General features: G+C 35.4%; 1 protein-coding gene across 4 annotated transcripts in view; it reads left to right on the top strand.

The window, feature by feature from the left end:
* The window catches only part of ANKRD12 (ankyrin repeat domain 12), a 59361-nt gene that overhangs the window by 11751 nt on the left and 24885 nt on the right, over positions 1 to 22725 (top strand). For 2 of the 4 annotated variants that reach the window (XR_004496057.1, XM_015618953.3), the window contains exons 2-4: positions 7809 to 7946; positions 14254 to 14401; positions 21709 to 21855. Coding sequence is in view for 3 of the 4 variants with exons in the window: in XM_015618953.3 (XP_015474439.1) it covers positions 7860 to 7946; positions 14254 to 14401; positions 21709 to 21855 (382 nt within the window). In the remaining variant the exon portion in view is untranslated. Of the gene's footprint in view, positions 1 to 7808; positions 7947 to 14253; positions 14402 to 21708; positions 21856 to 22725 lie in introns of those variants that run through there. The other 2 variants (XM_015618954.2, XM_033512214.1) reach the window with 2 other exon arrangements.

Here is a 22725-nt window from a genome sequence, read left to right as displayed (position 1 = left end):
TTTTTGATATATTCGCTAAAATCTGGTAGGGAAAACTGCTGTAGGGGAGAGGTAAGGCACTGGTTCTGAGATTGCACAATAGGTATAGCAAAGGAGTAAACTAATCCCAGCATTGTGTGTTCCAGCCACAAAGTTGTCAGAAGTATTGTGCAAATCTTAAAGAAAGATTGTAATAAAAAATAATTTCTCGCTTCTGAACCAAGAATGTTTTGTCATATTTTTATCGCCAAATGCTGTAAAATCTGCCAAATTTGTGACTCATGTCCGTGCTGGGTACTGCATTTGCACTTAATACAGCAACAGACTGTTGCCTTAGGCACATTAGTTTGAGACTGTGTTGGGGCTTAGTTCTTTCATCATAACCCTGACACTGGAATGTGCATGCCCTGAACCGTCACAATGGTGTGAAAAGACCTTGTGAATATTTTCCAAATAAAAATGTTCTTGTCACCTTTCATCTGCAAAAGCCGCTGCATGTATCATTCAGACAGTGTTCTCTCTAACATACTAAATTGCTGTGCTACCTAAAGCCAGTAGTGGTTAGTAATTTATTTGCTGGTTACTGCCAGAGAGCTGAATTGTGAGTACAATGAGACACCATGGAGTGCAGGGCAAAAAGAGCCTGGTAAATTGTTCTGTTTGTTGTATTTGAAAGTATTATAGTGTGTACCACATACAGGAAGTGGTGATGGTAAAAATACAATCTCAAATAATACAGTGTACACAAATAGCCTTTTATTTAATCTTTTCTTATACAGAATGTGTTTTCCTTTGAGCTTGTAAAGAATAATATGGTTCTAACCTGCAGCAGGAGGCAGGCTTGCCAATAGGAATGTACTGTAGTGTATATTTAGTCCATTATAATTGTATTTATCTAATGTATTATCAGTTTCTTAGAAAAAAAATATTTTACTGTCTAGATTTTGTACCTACTCAAATCTGACTTTAACACCCAGGCAGTTAAAATATTTGCTAATCCTACTTAGCAGTAATATGTGTTGGACTCTACAGCAGCACCCTCAGTTGCTAAATGTTTGAGAGGAAGTCTTTTTTGGGGGGGATCCATGTAACACTGTTTTCATAGGACTTGAACAGGAAACCTATAACTATTTCTGCTCAAATAAAGCCTTTAATGACCTTTTCAGTGTCTTCATGGTAAAGATCAAGTAAACTGCTATGAATGATTATAGAATAGCTGTGTTGATACAGTTTTCTGCAAGGAAGACCTTGGTCCAAATATTTTTCTAGCTGCAGTCGCTGAAATTTGACCATTCAGAACAGTATTTTGTGTAATGTTCTGATGAGATTTTTAAGTGCTTGCTCTCAGCAATGTCCCATCCTTTACCGTCATTTTGACATTTTCATGAGACATCAGCAATGTTTGAGACTTCATTTCTGCAAGTATGTCTGTCTAAGGAGGTAGTAGGAAATGGACCACAGGGATGGTCATTGTCCATTTAAGCAAAAAGAATATGGAACACTCACGCTTTTTTATAAGATGTGCTATATAATGGCAAGACTAAAGGCTTCTGATTTGCGTTCTGTAACACAGAAAAAAAGTGTTCTGGGGAAAAAATATTTGTGTGCTGATCATGGAGTTCCCCGTGCCTTCCTCCCAGAGAAAATCCCTTTTTAGCATTGTCCTTTCAAGTCTCTTTCTGTTTTGCCTCATTGTCAAAGTCACATTCTGTTGTTAGGCTAATCTGAAGCTTTAGACATATTTCTGTGTGGGAGATAAAATACATACAGATGTTCTTTTTGTAGACATGGTTTAAATTGCAACCCAGAAAAGCCTGGCCTGGTACTACTGGGCTTCACTGCCTTCCTACTGTGTGTTGTAACCTGAATGGCCTCTTTCCTCACAGTACCAAATCGCTGTTCTTGTGCCTCTTAGCACATCCCCAGCCTCTAACTGAAATATCTTGAATAATCTCTTGTTCTGTCTCAAGCCCTTCTTTCTTACTGGACTCTGGAGGTGAAAAGGTAGATGCTGATCTGATAGTATCTTCATTTACCAGGAGCCATTTCATTGTGTAGCAGTTGGCTCTGGTTGAGTAACTGTGTGTAGAAGCACTGAGTTCCATAAGAAGAAAATAATTGGCAGTGCTGTTACATCTCCCATCACACGTTTCATTTAGCATTAATAATTAGTTAACCTCTCTTTTGCAAAGAAATCACTTCTCTGAGCTGTTTGCTGAAGGGTGCTTTTGTTGTGAAATAAAATACTGAAGTCATTTGCACTTTCCTGATAAGAAGAAAAAAGAACACAGAGTGTTAAACTTAGTTAAATGAACATCTTTTTGCTAAACTCTGTTCCTTACAGGATTTAAAAATATCAGTTTTCTGTAGCTTTTTGGTCCTTTGTACTATACCCATTCCCTTTCTCCCAGTGTGTTAACCTCATCTGTCTTTGACACACTCCCACCAGAATGCAGATAACATTTGGTATGGCTAGGCGTGAGCTACCTACATACTTCTTAATTAGCCAGTGTGTACATACGGGTTGGCCAGCTGGCTTTCTCTGAACAGAATATGTAATGCTGGCTTTTGCCTGCCTTTCCCTCAGTTCAGCTGTTCATAGACTTCTCTCTTGTACTCATGCACTAACTTTTTTTTTTTTTTTTTTTTTTTCCCTCCCCTTTGGTAGACTCTTAATAGCTTTGAGATCTAGATCATACCACTCATTTCAAAATAAACTTGGAAGATACAATTTTCTAGAGCTGGGAAGGGGGAGATTGCTAAGACAAAATCAGGTCAGTCTTAGTTTAAATCAGTGACTACCCCCTCTCCTCACTGTAGTTTAGTTTGCTATGTGTAGTGTTTTCAGAGCTTGATTCCTCCTGGTTTAAGCTGAGAGATGTGTTTAGGAATTTGTTGAATGTGCTCCAACCTTTAATGTGCATTTACTACATGGAACTGCACTAGAAGTAGTCCAGAGTAAATCTGCTAAATGTGACTACTGTAAATTTGAGATTTTTGTTACCAGCTGTTCCACTCTACAGATCCACTCTTGATAATTCTTTATTTCTTGCTAATTTAGATGTAGCCATAGTTGTCATTTTTACTAGTTTAATTTTATTAAAACATTCTGAAGCATTCCTGTCAACTATTTGTAACAGAAATTTGGTATAGTTGATTCACTGTTCCCCAGTCTGGAGTAAATCCTTATTGAAAGAGACGGATTTTTTTGGTTGTTCTTGTTTTTGTTTTTCTTCCCTGCTGAAGTAAGCTATGGGAAATACAGGAAAGCAGATGTAGTTGAGAAGATTGCCTTACTCTATATATCCCTACTTTTTAAATGCAAAGGCTTTCTGGAGCAGTAGGGTAGATGCAGTGTCTTGGAAATTAACTCATTAACTGGTATTCTCATAGAAGAATAATCAAAGCTCCCTTGCTTTGGTGTAGTACTAGTGGTCAGCTAACCCTCAAGATCCTTAAGGGCTACCAAAGAAAACCTTCCCAAAGCATCTTGTAATATTTTGCTGTAGGTGTTTCAGGGAAGACACTCTCAACCAGAAAGGAAACAAGTAGTTCAGTGAGCACCAGAACTAATAATGCTTAATGTCGTAGTAATTTGTGTCTTGCGGTGGACTGACTTCGGTAATGTGCAGGTCTCAACAGAAACTTCTCCCCCATAACTAAGAGAAAAAAGGAAAGTGGTTTACAAAGGCCATCTCATGTGTAGTTTTCTTACAGGCACTATGTCATGAAGCTCATATTGAAGCCTTCTCATGCAAAAAATGGTGATGGATTATTATTGTTATTCTTATTATCCACTTTTTTTTATGGCTACTTTTTTTCATGAAATTTGTGAGTGCTTCATATGTATTTGAAAATTTCTTCTGCTGTCAGATTTAAAGAAAATCTATCTACAGACTTGGAAGTCATTAGTGGATCATGCATATGCATCTAACACAAACACATGGGCCTTAGTTTCTCAGAAGACCAGACTGAAAGATGTAAAGGAATGAGTGACAGTGGTGGCAGCACTGTTGTAGTACTACATGAATCCCATGGATTTTACATAGGTAAAGACAAGCTTTTTCATCAGTGCTAGATCTAAGCTTCTACAAATAAATACGTTAACTCGTTGACATTAGTGATTTATTTTATTGCTAATTTTCTGTAGCTAATTGTATCTGGAATTCTGGTGGTCGGTGGGATTGTTTCTTATGTCCAGGGTTTTTTGTATGAAGTAATCCTAGCATTTTATGTCACTTCCAGTAGATCTGTCTAAATGCTTATCTTTTGTTACTTCAAGGTGAAAATAGAACTTTTAGTTGCTTAGTTGAAAAATGACTGACAGAAGAGTTCCAAAGTATTTCCAGTAGTATGACTCATGATTGGTAATGAGTGTACAGGAAAGATGTCCAAATATAAAATAAGAATATCTGATTTTATTACACAGAGAGAAATTTATTTTAGTAGGAAGCAGATATTGAAAAGTTTGAAAACAGTTTGTTTGAGAGAGAGCATAACTGTGCCTGTGTGTCAGATGAAAAGTGAGGACATTGCTTGTTGTGGCAGAGGAGAATAATTTGAATGTAAAGAGTTCAACTTTTAATTTAGGGTTCTGGTGATTTAAAATGTGCCATCAAGATTGCCTGTAAACCAGTAATTGCATTAAAAAATGGTTCTGAGGAAAACCCAAAGCAGACACATCTAGGTTTCCATGGAAGACCCAGTTAATGTTCTACATTTTCGCTATGAATGCAAATATTTGTGTTTAGAACTTGAGTTGAAATGGCATTGAACTCCAGACAAATGGAAATAAAAGTTAAAATGTCAGTAAAATCACTTCCTCAGCAGAAACCTTTTTTGTTATATACAGTATGTAACCACCAGTTGAATAGTTTGCCTAATTTCTGGGCTATCATAATGATATTTTAAGAATTATAATTTTTTTTTATGTCTGTTTTAAATTTTGCACAGCGATTGTGCAACAGCAATCTGGTACATGAAACACTTTATGGAAATAGTGTCATTTGTTAGTCTTACAATGTGGTGGTTCTGCTTTGATAATCCAATATGTGACACTCAGTTTTAGTGACCTTCCCAAGCAGTTTTTTTCCCAAAACATATTTGGCTTGGGTCAAGAATTTTGTGAATTCACATTTACTTTTCATGACGGAATCACAGACTGGGTCAGGTTGGAAGGGACCACAGTGACTCATCTGCTCCAGCCTCCCTGCTTAAGTGGGGCCATCCCAGAGCACACAGCACAGGACTGTGTTCAGAGGGTTTTTGAATACCTCCAGTGAGGGAGACTCTGCAGCCTCTCTGGGTGATCTGTCCCAGTGCTTGGTCACATGCACAGTAAAGTTCTTCTCGTGTTCAGGTGGAGCTTCTTGCATATCTGCTTCTGCCTTTTGATCATTTGGTAAAGAAAATTGAAACATCCTATGCTTTCTGTTTTCATTTACTTCTATTTTTATATTAAGCTAACTGTTAAAAGGTATTATTAAAAATACCTTTAATTGAAATTTATTTTGCAAGTGTTTTCATAATCCTCTTGCCCCTGTACAATACTTGAGGCTAAGTATTTTTGTTCTACCATTTTAAAAAATAAACTGTTGCTGTCCAGGTAAGACATGCAGGGAGGCTGGGCCTTTTGTGAAGAGCAACTCTTGTCCAGTTCATGTGGTTTAGCCCCTGCTGGTGAGGCAAATGAGATAAGAGAGCCGAGTCTAAGCTAATAAATTTTACTAGTAGCATGAAGTTTGGCTTCTTGCTGTCATACACCAGGGAATGGCATATGAAACCAGGAAAGGAAGAGAAGCAAAGCAGGAAGGGAGGTAGTTTCAGGGAGCCAGGTAGCAGTAAAAAAGGAAGGAAAGGAAACAGCAGCATATGCAATGAGAAGTATTCTGATTAAAATAATAAAGAAAACTTTGACCCATTGTTTTTTTAAAAGTAGTTGTAATCATGATATATAATAGAAATTGTTAAAATGAAACTTACAGGGGATTTGAGAGGCTAAATGAGCAAAAGCGTATTTATGACTTGTCACTTTTTAAACCCCTGGAAACAGATATTTGCTACTATGGTAGTATATTATGTTTGGTCTAATCAGCACAGTAGTATTCTGTGAAGATAGTAACTTGTTGCTTCTTTTAGGATTAAGGAAAGTGTTTTATAAATTACAGGAAACTCAGGATAGTGTTTCTTTCTGTTTTTTGAACCAATAAACATCTTTTATTCCTGCAGCTGTTATAAAAAGCGACTAAAAACAAAAGGCTGATAACAATGTACTTTGATTTTCATTAAAATTGAACAATTACTCTCTATCACTAGGTCTGAATAAATCCTGTTAACACAACATAAATTAAGGGAATATACTAATGTTTCTTTTGTCTTAGGTAAGAGTAGAACAATATGAGTTTCACAATATTGTATCAAGTATTGTAGTGGAGACAAGATTCTGGTTATAGAATGTGAGATTGCTTCTAATTAATCTCTTCCTGGTTTTTTTGTAAGCTTGTGGTTAGTGTTAAAAACCCCAACAAAACAAAAAAAAAGCCTCCTCAGGTGTAGGGGGAAGGGAGGAAAACAGCAGACCTTAGTGCGACATTTCCTACTTCTCTGTCTCAAGGATTTAGCTTTTTGAACTTTTCTTCCCCTCCTATTCTGGAAGATTAAGAAAGTAGCGTGTTACATTGTTGTATACAACAGTATTAATCTCAGACAAACATGCAAATTTTCCATAGTTTAAGCCTTGTGGGGGATGGATGTGTGGGTGGGATGTAGAAATTTGTTTGAATATCAACGTCTCATGTGTCAGGTGTAGTGTGCAAAATGGTCTCAAAGTCATCTGCACCAGATTTATTGTCAGTTAACTGTGTCAAACCAAAATAGTGGCCAAGGTCCTAAAACAGCAACACATTCTGTACATGATGATCCCAAAATCTTAATGATATGCATCAATAGAAGTGTGCGCCTGAAATGATGGCTTGGTCAGTCATAAAATTACAACTCATAAGATCATGATCACGTAAATACTTGTAACAAAGTACATCAACTCCAAAAAACCCATAAAAGGTCACCAGCTCTAAAATGCTCTCAAATGCAGTTTTACTTTTTGTGTGACCTTTCAGCCATTGTGGCAAAAAGGGTGGTGCTTCCTTCTGTGGAAGAGGCAAGTCGGACCTCTTCCATTATGTAAATCTGTAATTGCATTGGAGATGAAACACTACACAGCTCTTGGAGCTTTATAATGATATATATCTGTCTCTAGTGGTGGCTTATGTGATTGATTTGATAGTGGAAATTAAGGTTTCTAGTTCCGGGTTTAAGCTTTAGAAGATATTTCTTCTAACAGGTATCTCTTGATCCAAGAGAAAGCATAATAAACCACAAGACTTGACTTTTTTTCCATACTACTTTGAATATATAATATTTCAGTTTCCCAGGCTAGGAAACTTAATTTCTCTCCCCAGTGTTGCTAGCAATCTTGTTCATTTTTCTAAACCATAGGACATGTAACACAAAGTGAGATATTGAACCTGTGAACCTATTAGAATAGCCAAAAATGTTCAGTCTTCCAAAAGGTAAGCTAGAGGGATGAGGCAGTTTAGCAGCTGACTTGGTGCTTTTTTCATGACACTGTCCCCAGCAACAGCTGTATTAGACCTTCTGGGGTTTTGCCCCAAGGCTTGAGCTGCACGTGAGGAAGATGCTTGAAGCCAGGTGTTGTTATTAGTCATCTTTTTTGGGGTACTGTTCAGCTCTGCTACCATCTGCAGCAACATTTGTCCTGAAATGACACTGCAGTGTGTATATTTATGTAATGTTGTTTGTTTGTTTTTCAGACACAGGATGAACCCACTGATACAAGATACAGCTAGCTAAACAGCTATAAAATGCCCAAATTTGGGTCTACAAAAACAGTTCAAGTTGAAAATTCTGACAGCAATAGCACCATGGTGGAAAAAACAACTGCCAGAAAGGTAAAAATTATATTAATGCCCATTTAATTTCAGTAAAATGAATCATATTTCATTATTTTTGTTGCTGTAAAAATATGAATCTATCTCCTCATATCTTCAATATTGAGAAAAGCTATACATTTTTACATTGATTTAACTGTAAGTTAAACTGTGGGACAGAATTCTACATTTATTGTAACTTGCAAGTTAATTTAAAAAGAAGCTGGATGCTTTGGTTTTATTCAATGTAAGATAGTATACAGTCTCCTTATCTTAGTTAATATGAAGTCTTCATATACTCACAAGAACAACAATCTGTATTTCATTTTATTTTACAGTGTATTAATCTCTGTAACAAACACACAAAACATTTGTGAAGGCCTGTGATAGAGCACAGGCCAAAGAAAAACACCAGTTTCTGATATTTCTTTATAACACAGTTAATTGTTCCCTTTGTGAGGGACTTACAAGCCAAATGCTGCACAAAGCTTAAAAGTAGCTCCTGTACAAGGGGTCTCATCTAAATATTGTACAGTCCATTTTTGAGTGATGGAGAATGAAGGAATATGGGAAATTCAGTCATGCTGAAGGGTGGTTTGTTGTTTATAAATGTGAAGTATCCCATGATTTTCAGAGTTCTGGAGACAAATTTCAAATCACCCAGTTCTCCAGTTTGTCTGCCTAGTACACTTGTGCAATAGACCACAGGTTTATCTGTGCTGCTAATGAATAACAGAAGGTGGAATAATACTCTGCATTGAGAATGATGAGTAACATGGATATTGCCCTAAGGAGAGAGAGCCTGATTGTTTCTCAACAATGTTTAGAACTGTTTTCTCTAGAAAAGGTGTGTGTGTGTGATCATGCTTACTCTTTTGTTGAAATCTGTATTCTTTGCATGAAAGACCATTTGATGAATGGATATAAGACAGGAAGAGGTTAAAAAACAGGAAGAGATTAGAAGATTCAGCATCTACATCAGATGTAACTTTCTGCCTTCCAAAAACAGTCATAGAAACCTTTAGACCTTTTAGTCTCGTTCTAGTTTGTTTCATTGGTCCCAGTAAAGTGAGGCAAAGGTAATTCTTTCTGCTCACCCTGATGAACTACTTAGATAAGAAGAGGAAGATAACACAGTAAAATGGGGAAAGGAAATTGGCTTACTAGTAAAGGGATGAAATAATATTGGTTTGTTTTTTTCCTGTTTATTCTGGTCGTTGTTTGGGATATGGTCAAATTAATTGAAGTGTCATTCAGTAATTTAAGGGAAGAGTAGGGAGTGGAAGTTTCACAAAGGCTGTGAATATGGAATTCCAGTGATGGACTGATTAGGTTGATACCAAAAAGTAAGCTGATAAAACTGCTTGCACTGTTCTAGCCAACGTTGCTCACTGTCCACCCTGATACAGTGTGCATCTTGAGATTAAAATAATGTATGGTTTGGATTGGCATTGTATGATATAAAGCAATGTATAATATAAGTTCCTAAATAAAATGGAGAATTATTATTATTAATGGAGAGTATAAGTGTTACAGTTAATGTTTCTGTAGTCAGGTTTTTAGCATAATAGAGCTGTCATATTTTGAGAAGAACTGAATGCATGGTTATGTTAAACAGTCACTTGAACTGTCACATACCTGCTCTCTAACACATGGACAATTGTCAGAAGTGTTCAGCTGGCCTTTGACTAGCCTGCACCCTTCAGAGTGCATTAGAAAAGATAAGTTAGAAAAATATTGCCAAAATGTCATCATTTAGATTCAGCCAAGAAAATTATTTGAAATCTGGCAGGCAATAGGCTTAGAGTAAAGTGTGAGTTTGAACAACACAAAGTCATGAAGGCAGATCTATACTACATACACAAACATAGAACTCTGAAATAAAGCTGACCAGGCCAAATCAACAGTGATAATTTTCATGAAATATCTTTAAAAGGTAGTGGAAATACCTGTAAAGCAAATAAAGATTTTTCTCAATGCATAAGCATTTGCAGCCATGAATTTAAAAGTAATAGTTCTTAAAGCATAAGAAGTATGAAAAATGTTAAGAGATTCGTTAGCTAATGTGACTGATGTTAGGAAGTGCTAAGACATAGTGTGAAATAATGTTCATAAAAAACACTGCCTCTTAGAAATGAACAGCAATGCTAAGGAATACCACTCCATAAAAAAATCCTCATTCTTCACAAAATAAAAATTGTAATGACCTAAATGGCATAAGACTATTCCAATGATTAACATAAGATAAAAGGATTGCAGGATTTTATTTCCGTTTCATAGTTTTTATACTGTTTAGCTAGTTCTGATTGTGCACTCTTATCTGCTGACAGAGAAATGTAGTGAAGTTACTGTTGTTGTTATTACTAGACATAATCTTTCAAATTTTTCCAGAAATTAATGCTTATTATGCAGCTGTAACAACCAATGAGTAGCTGTGTGAATCAGCTGTGTCTTCTGAGAACTCAAAAAAAACCCCATTAGAATTAACATTGCGGTTAATGAGCTGAGTTCATATCATATATACATTAGGGTACATGTATTTTTATTTCTGTTGCTCTTCTTATAAGCATAAAAACATACTGCAAGAGTATACAGCAGCTAGACCATCTAATGTTTGCATGAGATATTTTGTAAACATAGAAACATGATGAAATTTTAATTTATCTGAATTTATACTTCATATGGCCAAGCTCAGGAGGTAGACCATGGATATGTCATCCAAAGGAGAAACACATTTCGAGTTTGTAAGAATTAATTCTTTCCTTGAAAGACTCCAGCAATAGTGCCCAAAACTGTTTAATACCATACAGAACATCCTTGAGTATGTAATTATCTTTGATAGGCAGAAAAAGAATGCTTGTTCTCCCAGGGCTTAGTACATCTGCTAGATTATATGGCTCTCTGTTGTCTCCTTTTGTGTCTTGTCATTGATTGTAGCAGTACCAGACAATAGAGCTGGAATGGGATATCAAGAAATTGTCCAGACTGCTGTTTGTTGGCCTTCTGAGACAGTTCCTGTTGAGCAGATTAAAAATGTGTTCCTCATCATAGCACACTAATATGGTTTTGTTGACAAGGAAAATTCTTCCTTGTTACTACATCCTCCAGTGAGGCATGCATTAAACGTTCAGACATGAAGATCCAGTTCATCCATTTGCCCCAGAGTAGAATAAGCCGTACTCAATTCCTGACAGATGTTTGCCAGACCTTTTCTTTAAAGGCTTGCCTGATGGAAATTCTTGTCTCCTTGGGCAGTTTATTCTGATACTTAATTATGCTGACTGGCATAGAGTTTGATACTTAGTAAAAGGATAAATAACCTTTGCTAGTCTCCTGTTTCAGTCTAAAGCCATTAAATGTTCTCAAGCTGTAGTGGACATGGAAAGTAGGTAATGCTTTTCACTTTGCAGCCCTGGTTTAGTTTTCTGAGCATCAGCATGTCTTCAGTGTTTTATCTGATTAGCAGTTTTCACTTTAAATTAATTAACCTCTTTCGAAAGTCCACAGGACTTACAGGCTATTTTATAAAAAATGTCAGCTTCATTTTAGGTTGTTTCCATAAGTCACATTAAAGTAATGCAACAGACCTGTTGATGCTGAGTTTTGATCCTTGCCTTGGACCCTGAAAAAGAGATGTCCATGCTGTTGCAGTGACCAGGAGCAATTGGAGCAGTGAATGCTCACTATCTTTAAAATGGAATGCCTGGTCTAACCTGCAGGGTTTCTACTTCTTCCTAATTCTACTTCCTTTGCTTGAAGTTGAATCCAGGATGCCATTAAGAGTTTTCTATCTATTAACACAGCATTTTGTGATTGTACAGTTAATTATTTTTATCAGTTTGTAGGACCTTGGTTTTATCCTGCTTTTCCTATTTTGTTTTGTATTGACTGCTTTTCAAATCAGTCAGTCATTTTACATTCTCCTTGCCAGGGTTCTTTGCTTCTCCCTGTCTTTCAGTTGTGATGATGTCTGCATATCTGATTGTATCTCCATTTCAGCATTGTCTCTGAAAATAATAAATAGCATCAACTTTGTACAGCCTTCTCAAAACCCTGTTCATTGCATCTTTTGGATTGGAAAATCCCCTGTTGAGTGCTTATTTCCACAGTAGCTAAGGAAAAAAATAGTCCTTTTTTTTTTTTCACTTTCTGTATATTCTATGTATAGCTTTTTTTTTTTTCTAATGTGTTTTTATTTAGCTGAAAGTATGCATTTTGAACTCTCTTCTCCTAATTAGGTTATCAGAGAAGTAATTTTCAGTCATTATTTAAGAACTAGTGCATCAGTCATAATATTAAACCTAATACATATAAGCAATTTAAGAATAAATGTAAAGCTAACAAATTACTTAAGCAGCTTGTGCCTCTTTGTGAGCACCTGATGTATTTGACTGAGTGCCCCCAAAAAAGGAATTATTTTTAAAGATTACCATCTGCAAAAAGTTGTGGGTTGTTTTCTTTTCCTACAGAACAAGTTGAAACCAATGTTTTCTGTTTAGGAATTTTAAATAATTTTATTTCATCCTTTCTATTGCATACTGCCTAACATAAAACAATATTCTAGAGAAAAAAAGAAAATTTTAATGCCACTTCATCATATTATGGGAAATTCACATACACAGATAAGAGAAATAATTGGATTGTTTGAAACAAGGGATGAGAAAGCTCTTGGTGAGGTTGGGCTCAAGTGGGAGACTTCTGTGTGTGGTGGAAGAGATGGGAAGAGGTTTAATGGAGTTTGGATCTGCTCTTGCTAACTTAGAGATGCATTTGGAAATGATGACTTGCGTTAGATGGGTTAACTTCTTTCATAACTAACACCACAGACACTGTATGTTCTAGGGGAAAATGGGAGTCTTAAGGGATTTTGGTTTTTAGATTTTCTTGTTCTATCATGTAAAAAAAAATAAGGGGAGAGGGTATCATATCCTTTGGGGTTTTGAAGGAGGGTTGGATTTGGTTTTGGTGTGTGGTTTTTATTGCATTTTGTTTAAGAATTTTGGTTTTTTGGGTTTCTGAACTTGGAGTGAAGAAGATAGATGTTCTCTAAGGGCAGCAACCTTTGTATCTCAGGAATTCTGTTGACACAGATTATTGCCTTCTTTGTCATTTCCCTTGTGCAGATATTTGTCTTCTGAAGGTTGTAGGTTTGTTTACAGGTTCTTTTTCTAATCACTTCTGCCTTTGCAGAATATTGCAGTTTGGCAACATTTTAAACTCAGCATGTCAAATGATATCTTCCTACCTGAGTTTGGCTTTTTCTTTTTTTTTTTTTTTAAAAAAAAAAAAGGAAAGATGCCTTTGAGAAAAGTACCTTTACTTGAAGTTATTTTTAGTTTTTCTCCAATCGGAATAAATCTTCATAAGTACCAAGGACCAGCCTTTTTGTTTTCAGTGATTGGCAAGGAGGTGTATGTTCTTCTGCCTTTAGGAAGTTAATCTATTAGTAATTTCATCTGATTTGTGTTAAGAATGATATAAAGATGTGGAGTTGTGCTAGCTGACAGAGTGGATAATGTGTTTCTGCACATTATTTCTGTATTGAACAGAAAACATGTCTCTGCATTGCATCCTTGATTGGTAGGCTAAGATGCTGGGGTTTCCAGAGGGTTCTCTCAAGCAATCATTACACTACCCTGGTATCTTTTACATTCTTTCCTCCTATATTAATGAAGTAATCAAGTACAAGTTAATAGTGAGCCTGTTTAGGTTTTTCTCTGTTAATATGAAATACAATTCATAAGCTAAAATCTCTAGATTTACACAACTGAAGAATTCGAGTAGCTTGTACTGTTTTTTTTAAATTTGATTATCAGCTTAAAAAGTTTCTTCATAGATTTTTCTCAAATGAAACATTACACTATTATGTTCAAATAGAAAGGGAGTTCTGTATTGATGGATTACAGGGTGGGAGTGGAGGCAGGGGAGGGTAATTAGAGGGGGTTTTGGGGTTTTACAGTTCACAGTCTGAATTGTAGTGGGGACTTTTAACGTGCTTTTAATGGGATTGTTGTGGTCAGGGGAAGGAAATTGGGTGGTCATCAAGACTTGGCAAATTCTTTTCAGTTTGTGTTGTTCCTTTGCTAATTAATTAAGCCTCTAATAGTGAACAGCATTTCTTCAGTGTTGTATCTTAAAGTAGAAATAACATAGAAGTTAGTAATTTTGAAAAGAAATGACAAATGATTATTTTGTTTATTCAAAAAAATTTGTAATACACATACACAAGGACATACATTCTCACATATCAGTCTTTTCAGTCTGTATACATTATAAGACTACCCTGCTTTATGCAAAAATTACTTAGTATACTTTTTATTTATATTAGAGCAAGGACAAGATTGCATCCTACAGCAAAACTCCAAAAGTGGATAGGAGTGATGTGGGGAAGGAGATGAAAGAAAAGTCTTCCATGAAACGTAAACTTCCTTTTACTATTAGTCCATCCAGAAATGAAGATCGCAATTCAGACACAGGTAGAACCTTTTTATTTCCTTAACTAATTATTTGTTGGTAAATTACGTCCTAACTTAATTAATTGTATATTATGTTTTTACTTTGATTTTTTTTCTCTTTAAAAAGAATACTAAATATAAAAGTTGCTTGCTTGCTTGCTTCTGATTGTTGCATCTCAGTCTGATAGGCTTTCATCCTGTCATTAGCAATGGCCAACATGCCACCATAGCTGATCTATATTCTCTAGTTGTCTCCTAACCTCATTCTCTTCTTCTGTTTCAGTAACAAATCTTTCTTTGTATTGTCATCTCTAGATGTCCATTTGTTTAAACGAATAAACAGATGAAAAACTACGTGAATGCCTTGATTTGAGATACAGCTGTCAGCCTTTCGTAGCCTTTTTTGGGGAGGAAGATAGGATGGATGGGTAGATGTACTGTCCATAGAAAAGATTGCTAAGGTGACAGAGGTAACTAAACTATTGTGGAGAGCACACTTGGTTTTCAGTTTGAGTTCCTGTGATCTGTACCTTTTCTGCACAGGCTAAGTTCTTCCCAGCTTAAGCTTATCTATATTAGAACTGATTTCAAGGCTTCAAACTGCCATTCTTAACTCAGTTCTTTTCAAATCAAAATGGAGGGAGCTGGATACATTCCAAGAGGTACAGTTATCTCTGGGTTTAGGTAATTCATTATCTGTCTCATTGTGCAGTAATGGTTCAGTTGGTAACCAGGCTCCATGGCCAGCAGAACACATTAAAATTCCCCAGATTTAACAAAGGCTGAGTGCTACAGCTTTTTATACATTGTTTATTGTACATTTGACTATTTTCATGACCAGGTAGTTCCATTAATATGCTTAGATTTAAATGCAAGGTAGAAGTGTATACCTCAGTTTATGTTTAGTTTTTGTTCAGGATTGACTTCATGCAGAAGATTCAGCTTCTTGATATTACATACATATTTTTATTACTGTAAAGAGACTGTAGTATGAAATCCATATCTGAAATAGTCACATTACAAAACAGTGCTCTTGGCTTTAGTTCTGCTTTCAGTGGTTTTACAGCATTCTTGAGTCTTACACTATTCATGATACCATTTGATTCTGAAAAGACCATGTCTAAATTAGAAGCATGCTCCCAGCACCTGCTTTATTAAATTTTTTGCTTGATATTAGACCATAACTGTTTTTCCATAATGGAATTAAATGTATTTAGATGTAGTATTTAGTATTTATCAAAAGTTTTGTCTGTATTAAATCTTCTGTCATGTCTCCCCACCCCCATCAACCTTAAATAAGTCATTGTCCCAATCATCTTGTAAAGTAGCAGAACTTTTTGTGTGTTTTTTTTGCTATAGCATCTGTTGTTGCCATTGCCAAAAACAAGATTGATTACTTCAGATACTAAAACATGCACAACAAGACAATGTTCACAGTACAAAATTTTTTTTTTTGTCCAAAGTTGTAGCAGGAAGGTGAAATAGTTCAAATAGGGGCAAGAAATATTTAACATGAAAGTAGAAGGCAAGTGACTCTTTACTATGGTAGCAAACATCACATCTTGGTGAACATTTCATTTCTGCTGAGGTAAGGAGGTTAGAGCAACTGCCCTTTTGCAGGTGGGAAAATTGGTACATAAATTATTCCAGAAACTTCAGAGCAGGAGCAATACTAGGATGAAAAAACTGTTCCTGTAATGCAGATTCTGTGCCTAACCAATTAAATTAGACTGTTGGGAATTAGACACTTATACTGGTGCCAAGTTTGTCACTGACATGGATTAGGACTGACATCAGTGATCATGAAATGCAGTGCTGCTTCTGGCACAAACTTTGCATTTTACATGGAAAAGATTTGCTCTCACTGAGCTAAACTGTTACCTCTGACAGAAGTGTCTCCCTGATAGCACTGTACAGAGAATGGTGAATGTTGAGAAGAAAGTAAGTTTTTGGAAATGAGAGTGTAATCGGACATGGGGAAAAATAAAAAGTAATGAAAAGCTTCTTAACAGCTTAGAGGTCTTTAAAAATAAATTTGAGTTGAAAAACCCCCCAAAATGTAAAAGCAGCTAGAGGTACTTTAAAAAAAATAATTTAATAGTTTTACAGATATTTTATCCCCAGGATATATTATAGGGTCACTAGCTGATTGTAGGATTGTACAAACTCCATGATATTTGGATTTCATCCTGTTTAGGCATGTAAATGAGTCAAAGAATTGGGATATCTAATTTTTAGAACTTGATATTATTAGAGCTTTCCTGGTTCTAGCTCCAGGGTCTTCCATAAACTAAAATTTTGTCCTTTTTTTTTTTACCGTGTTTTGTGAAAGTTGCTCCTTTGTTCCTTTTTCTGGTGGGTTTTTTTTGTTTGTTTGTTTGTTTCAGGTATTGTCTAAATATTGCAAGTGATAATGAACATGGACAGTCAAAATGAATGTTGACTTAACACCAAAATGATTTGGGGTTTTTTTTCATTTGATTTCTGGAACACTGTACACAAAGTACATTTTACACCCAGTCAGTTTTGGCAGGATTGAAACCAAACAGCATTTGTAGAGTACTGTAAGAGTCTAGAACAAATATAGCCCGCCTCTTTATCTAAATTTAAACTTTTTTTTTTTCTTAAGGAAATGCTGCAATAAATTTGTATTCAGTATTTTAAGATTGAGCTTTTTAGTTACTTTCTTAATAATGTAATACCCATGAAGATTGCATGGAGTTGTGTAAAGGCAGTCCTGCAGTGCCAGTTGAGATGTTTGCAGGAGCTACAAATCTGCGCGGGTCTGAAAGATAATGTGAGTCCCAGGAGATCTGTGGTCTTCTGAAGAGGCCCCTGGGAACAGGACACACCTGGAAGGACGCTCTGTCCCATTCTTTATCAGCAGCATCCTGTTGTGTTTCTTCCATTGTGCAGGGCTGTGACACTCCCCTGGCTGTGGTGGCTTCCCAAAACTGAGGGCTTTGTTGTGACATCCCCATTCTTGGTCAGAGCAACCACAGAAAAATAATGTAATGTGTACATCCTGCAGGCAGATTTATTTAGGCTGCAGTATAGCTTCAGCCTCTTTATAAGGAAACCTTAGGGAGGAGTCTGCACACAAGTTTGATTGAGACTGCTGGATTGGATGGTCGAAGCAGAATTATTTTTCATATCTTTAAAAATAAATCCTCTGATTTTAAGTCTCCTAATCCAAAACCATAATTTGATTGAAAAGCCATCAGTTATTTAGACTACTTAGAGTTACTTAAATTGTCTGAATTTAGTTAAGTAATCTGGTTAGTTTTAAGTAGCCTCTGATGTGTTTGCTGGAATAAGAACAATAGACAAGTGTTGATTTTGTAGAGGTCAGGTTTGTTTGTTTTCTCCACCTTACTAGTCTGAAGAGAGAAATTTGGAATTTTCATAATTAAACATAACTGCAGATCCTAAAAATCTTTTCATTGTAAAGAGAGTCTTGTTACACAGTTGATTATTCAGGAACAACGAGTTAAAATTACACTGAATGTGGTAATTTGTTAATCTTTTGTGGAAATTATGTTCTCCAGATTTACCATTTATAGCAGGATCTTGGTTTTGTTTTCTGACTCCTTCAATTTCAGTCTTCAAAGTAGTCCAAACATGGCCTACTTCATACTTCTTTTAGCACTTAGTTGACATACAGAAGAGCAAAACTGACCTCTTCATGTTGCAGGGATACATCACAGTTACAATTGCTGTGCTTGGGCTTTCTGTAGTTACAGAGGTTAGTGGGGGTATTGAAGGGAATGTTCACACACTGCTTGCTGGATTTGGGCTTATTGTTAAACTATAACAAGTTTATTTAACTGTTTTTTGGGCTACAGGCAGGAAAGTGGAGGTAGTTTTGTGTGTTCATTTCATTAAATAAATATGTCATAAACATGATTAATTATGTATCACAATAGTACCTTGAAATCTCTACATTGTTAAATGCACTGTGGGGTCTCTGCATCGCATTCTAAGCTTTCTCTTTCCCTGACAGTAGGAAACACAGGCAGTCATGATGTGTTTCTCTTGGAAATAACTTTGAGTCAGGTTGCAATGATGATGCAGAGCTAAGTAAACTTTGTCTCTGAACTTCATCATCTGCAGAGTTGGTCTTGACCTAGCAATGAACATATTATTCTTTGGTTGTACATCATTCAATCCTATGACTTCGTAACATGCATTTCAAGCAGTTAATATTTTAATTTTGCATGGTCCTATTTTTTGATCCTCTTATTCTTTATGATTTGGACTATAATGGGTGTCTTCTACATGAAAGCAGACTATCATGAGCCCTGAAGTTTGAATTTGGGGTTTTTTTATTGCCTAATTTCCTTTATCAGCTGAGGTGATTATTTTACCAAATGAAATATTCTGTTAGTATGGCATGATTTGTTTTGAGAAATCTGCATATTACATTACTTAATAATTTAATTTTCCAAAACATTAAAAATTACATGAGTGGGTATTTATATCCACTTGGGAAAAAAAACAAGCAAAAAGCCAGATACATTATTGGTTGCCTTGGGACAAAATCTGTCATGCATAAATTATCCTAAAATAATCACCAGTGTCTCTGATGTTCCTCCTGCCCATACATTTTAAGTACTGTGAGTGGATTTCATTGAGCTCTTTTACACATAAGTGCTCAGATGTTCCTGAATTCCTGTTTGACCTAATTTGACTATTTTGAAATAATTTTTTTAAGTTTCAGTGAAAAGCTGGTGTTGCCAAAGGAAAATCTTAAAGATGTATGTTCCAGGAGGATTTGGCTGTGTATTATGGAGTGTATTTAATAAAGGTGATTGAACATGAAGCCACTTGAAGAGTTCTAGTTTGTTGGTTTTTTTTTAATAAGAAGTGAAAAAATCTCTTATGTTCTATTTTGAACCCTTATGTTCATTTCTAACTGCTGGTTGAGTTTAATAGTCAATTTTATATCTTAAATTCTACCTGAATGTAATATCTTAAACTTAATCTGTTCCTTTATTAGGGAAGTTATTACTGTTCAAATCGTAGAAACATCAAGTTCACAGTGGTGAAAAGTTTTCTGTTGCCTTAAGACAAAGAATAGCTAAAAAGTTGAAGTTCCTAAATGTTAAGTTGGTCTTCTCCTGTTAAGGTGTAGTGTACTGTGTGATGGTATTCTTGGAACATTGATTTATTTTTTCATGTATAAAACTTTCTATTTTGTATGCTGTGCCCTACTCACTTTCTCCTATTTTTTGTTTTGGTTTTATTTTTCTGTCTTGTTTTTGTTTTGTTTTCTTGTGGGGTTTTTTGTTTTGGTTTTCTGTTAATTTGGTTTTTTTGCTTTCTTCTACCCCTCTTGTCAGATCAGATCATATCTGTGAGATCTTTGGGGGAATTATCAGGTGCATGTGCTATAATCTTGAGACTTTTTTAGCTTTGTTGTTGATCATATTGATTTTTGTTTACTGAACTGTTTAGATTTACTGAAAACATATATGAAGTCTAACGTCAATTTTAATAAAATTGTGTCTCTTTTTGAGCAAAGTGCATAATTACAATATAACTTGGTGAGAACAATTGTGTTCTTATTTGCTGCTTTTAATTGGTAAGATCTAGAAATGCTTTGCAAACACTGTGTTAATAAAGTGTAATAGAAGAATAATTTACCTCACCACTGAAATGCAGCACTGAACATGAGGCAGGAATAAATTGTGCTGATTAAAAAAAAAAAAAGAAAAGGCAAAACCCAAAAAATCAGACAACCCCAGTATATAAAAGAGAGTAAAACCTAGCTAATCAAAAACTTTATTTCATTTATTTTGATACATTATTTTATCAAGCTGCAAATAGCTATAAAATAGTAAGGAATTATTCAGAATGGAAAATAAATGTGTTTTTCAAGGAAAGAATCATGAGTAGTAAATAGCATATGCTAAGAAATAGCTGATTATGCTGGTCAATCTGAAATGTGTTATTTTGATGGAAGTACTAAATAAGTCAGTAAAGAGTATGCTGTACATTATCTTTGCAGAGAGAACAGCATGCTTGCTGTTCAAAGTTGAAAGTACAGTTTTATTATAAAGGGTTTTTCTTATTTTTCTGTGCAGATGTTTTTAACAGTAGGACACAACACAAATAATGTTGATTTGTTTTTGTAGATGTTCAAGACTATGATTTGCCTGCAGTTTAGGATAAAAAACATCCTTTGATTCTGTAGAAGGGATCTTGTTTCCTTTTTAAACATGATGGGATAAATTTATAGAGGTTTTTAAAATACGTACATGGGTCTGTAGCTTTCCATTCTTAAATGCTCTTGCTGGCTATTGTTCAGCCTGTAAAATTGCGTATTTCTTATGGGTCAGTACGGAATTCAAGTTAAGAAATGTTGATGCACCTTCTTGTGCCTCGAGCATTGCATTACTAGAACTTGTGTCTGTAATGCAGCCTAGAAAGTGAGATTTAGAGAAGGTTAGGAAGGCAGAAAATGAGTTGAGAGGAAACACATGGAACAAGAAAGAAGGCAGAATTGTGCAAAGTGAAAAGATAACTAGGAACTGTAAAGGGACTTAAGCTTCTAATTTTTGCCTCTCTGCAGAAGGCCAGTGAAGTTTTTCTCAGTGGAATCCTCTGTTTTAAGGTTTTCTCCTTCTGCAGATGACAGGGTTTCTTGGTTTTGGTAGTTTTGTTTTGTTTTGCTTTTGATGTGTTTACTCAGATGTGTAATTTTAGCTCCTGGTTTAAAACTTTGAGATGAAATATTAAACAGCTTCAGTAAATATTGATAAAAGGAAAGAAGTTATGTATATAAAATAGCTGTATGTTTTTGAAGGATATGAATTATGGAGAAGAAATTGCTTTAAGATGAAATAACAGGATGAGTTTGAGAAAAACGATCTTTTAACCAATTACTTAGCAGATACCAATATTAAATAGTCTTCTTCTAATTTTTAACATGTTGTCTTGAGAGAAGTAGAAGAGAGCATAGTCTCAGATCTATATTCAGTGTTGAAAGCTGACCAGTTGAAATTACAGAAATTTTAAGTTCCTGACTTTAATCTCTGAGAATTAAAGTTGTGACATACACAGCATTCCTTCTATGAAGCAGGTTTTTCAACTGTTAGAATTTTTTTGTAATCCTGCTTACAGCTTTAAGTGCTTTATCTCAGTAGCTTATTATCCTAATATGATTAGAACAGGTAACCAACACAATGTAAATAAGAGGTATAATTCCTGTTTTTTCATCACCTGCCACTAATCACAAGTTTACATACCTTAAGAGGATGGTTTTATTTTTAGAAAAATACACTGGTGGAACTGCAGTTTGAGTCTTGACATGTTCCTATTTCTAGAGAAGGAAGGTCCGGAGAAAAAGAAAATGAAGAAGGATGCTGGGAATAAGAAATCAGCACCCGTTAGCATTCTTTTTGGTTACCCTCTGTCAGAGCGCAAACAGATGGCACTTCTCATGCAGATGACAGCAAGAGACAACAGTCCAGGTGATCTTACAGAGTTAATAGTTTTCTCCCTCCTGCCTGTTTAATTCTGTCCCAGTCAGAATATTCAGAGCACTGATGTTTCTCAACAATCTTTGATTTTTTTCATGTATTTTAAATCATTTGTACTTCTGTTAAAATTTATTTCACATGGATGATTAACCTGGTGAAAAATTTTTGAACTTCTGTATTTATGTGAAAAGCCTTGCACTGTGATAGCTATAAAACTTGAAAATTTAATTTCTTCCTTTGTTTATTTTTGCCTCTCAGACACTGATCTTATGGATTATTTAAAGCCTGAAGTACTTTTTAAAATTATTTATTTAATTATTTTTAATTTTTATTGGAGCTTAACTATTATCTCATTGTCTCACTTTGGAGTGGGACTTTAATTTAGGAGGAAATGGGACCATTTCCTTCTGATTTAATGGGAGAAGGGAGACATTTTTAATTCAACATTTCAAACTGACCTTGGTCCAGCTGCATTTAAAAGAATCTTTGCATTATGTTCTACAGGTGTAAAGTTTTTACAGAATTGCTGTTTAAAAGCAAATGGCTGGGTTTCGTTAGGAATTATCCAGTCCACCCAGCTGTGTTGGTACAGCTTGAGGATTTGTATGTAGTACAATACAGACTGTAATTCCTTAAAGTGGCACCCCACTACATAAAAAATATAGTGGAATTTTGCTGAAGGAAGGGGAACCAGGGTACATACTGATCTGCATGATCTCACCTTGTTTTGATTCAGGAGAATTTATACCAGAGTATGTGAACCTTGTAGTTTGGAGAGACTTCATCTGTCCTAGAAACTTGCTTAAAATAGTAAGAATTTGCAAAATGTCCTTTTTCACATTGAAAATCAGCATTGTGCTG

This window comes from Parus major, chromosome 2 (assembly GCF_001522545.3).
Source record: "Parus major isolate Abel chromosome 2, Parus_major1.1, whole genome shotgun sequence".
Lineage (NCBI taxonomy): Eukaryota > Metazoa > Chordata > Aves > Passeriformes > Paridae > Parus > Parus major.
Note: the sequence above shows the minus strand (reverse complement) of the source record. Positions and strands in the feature narration are given on the sequence as shown.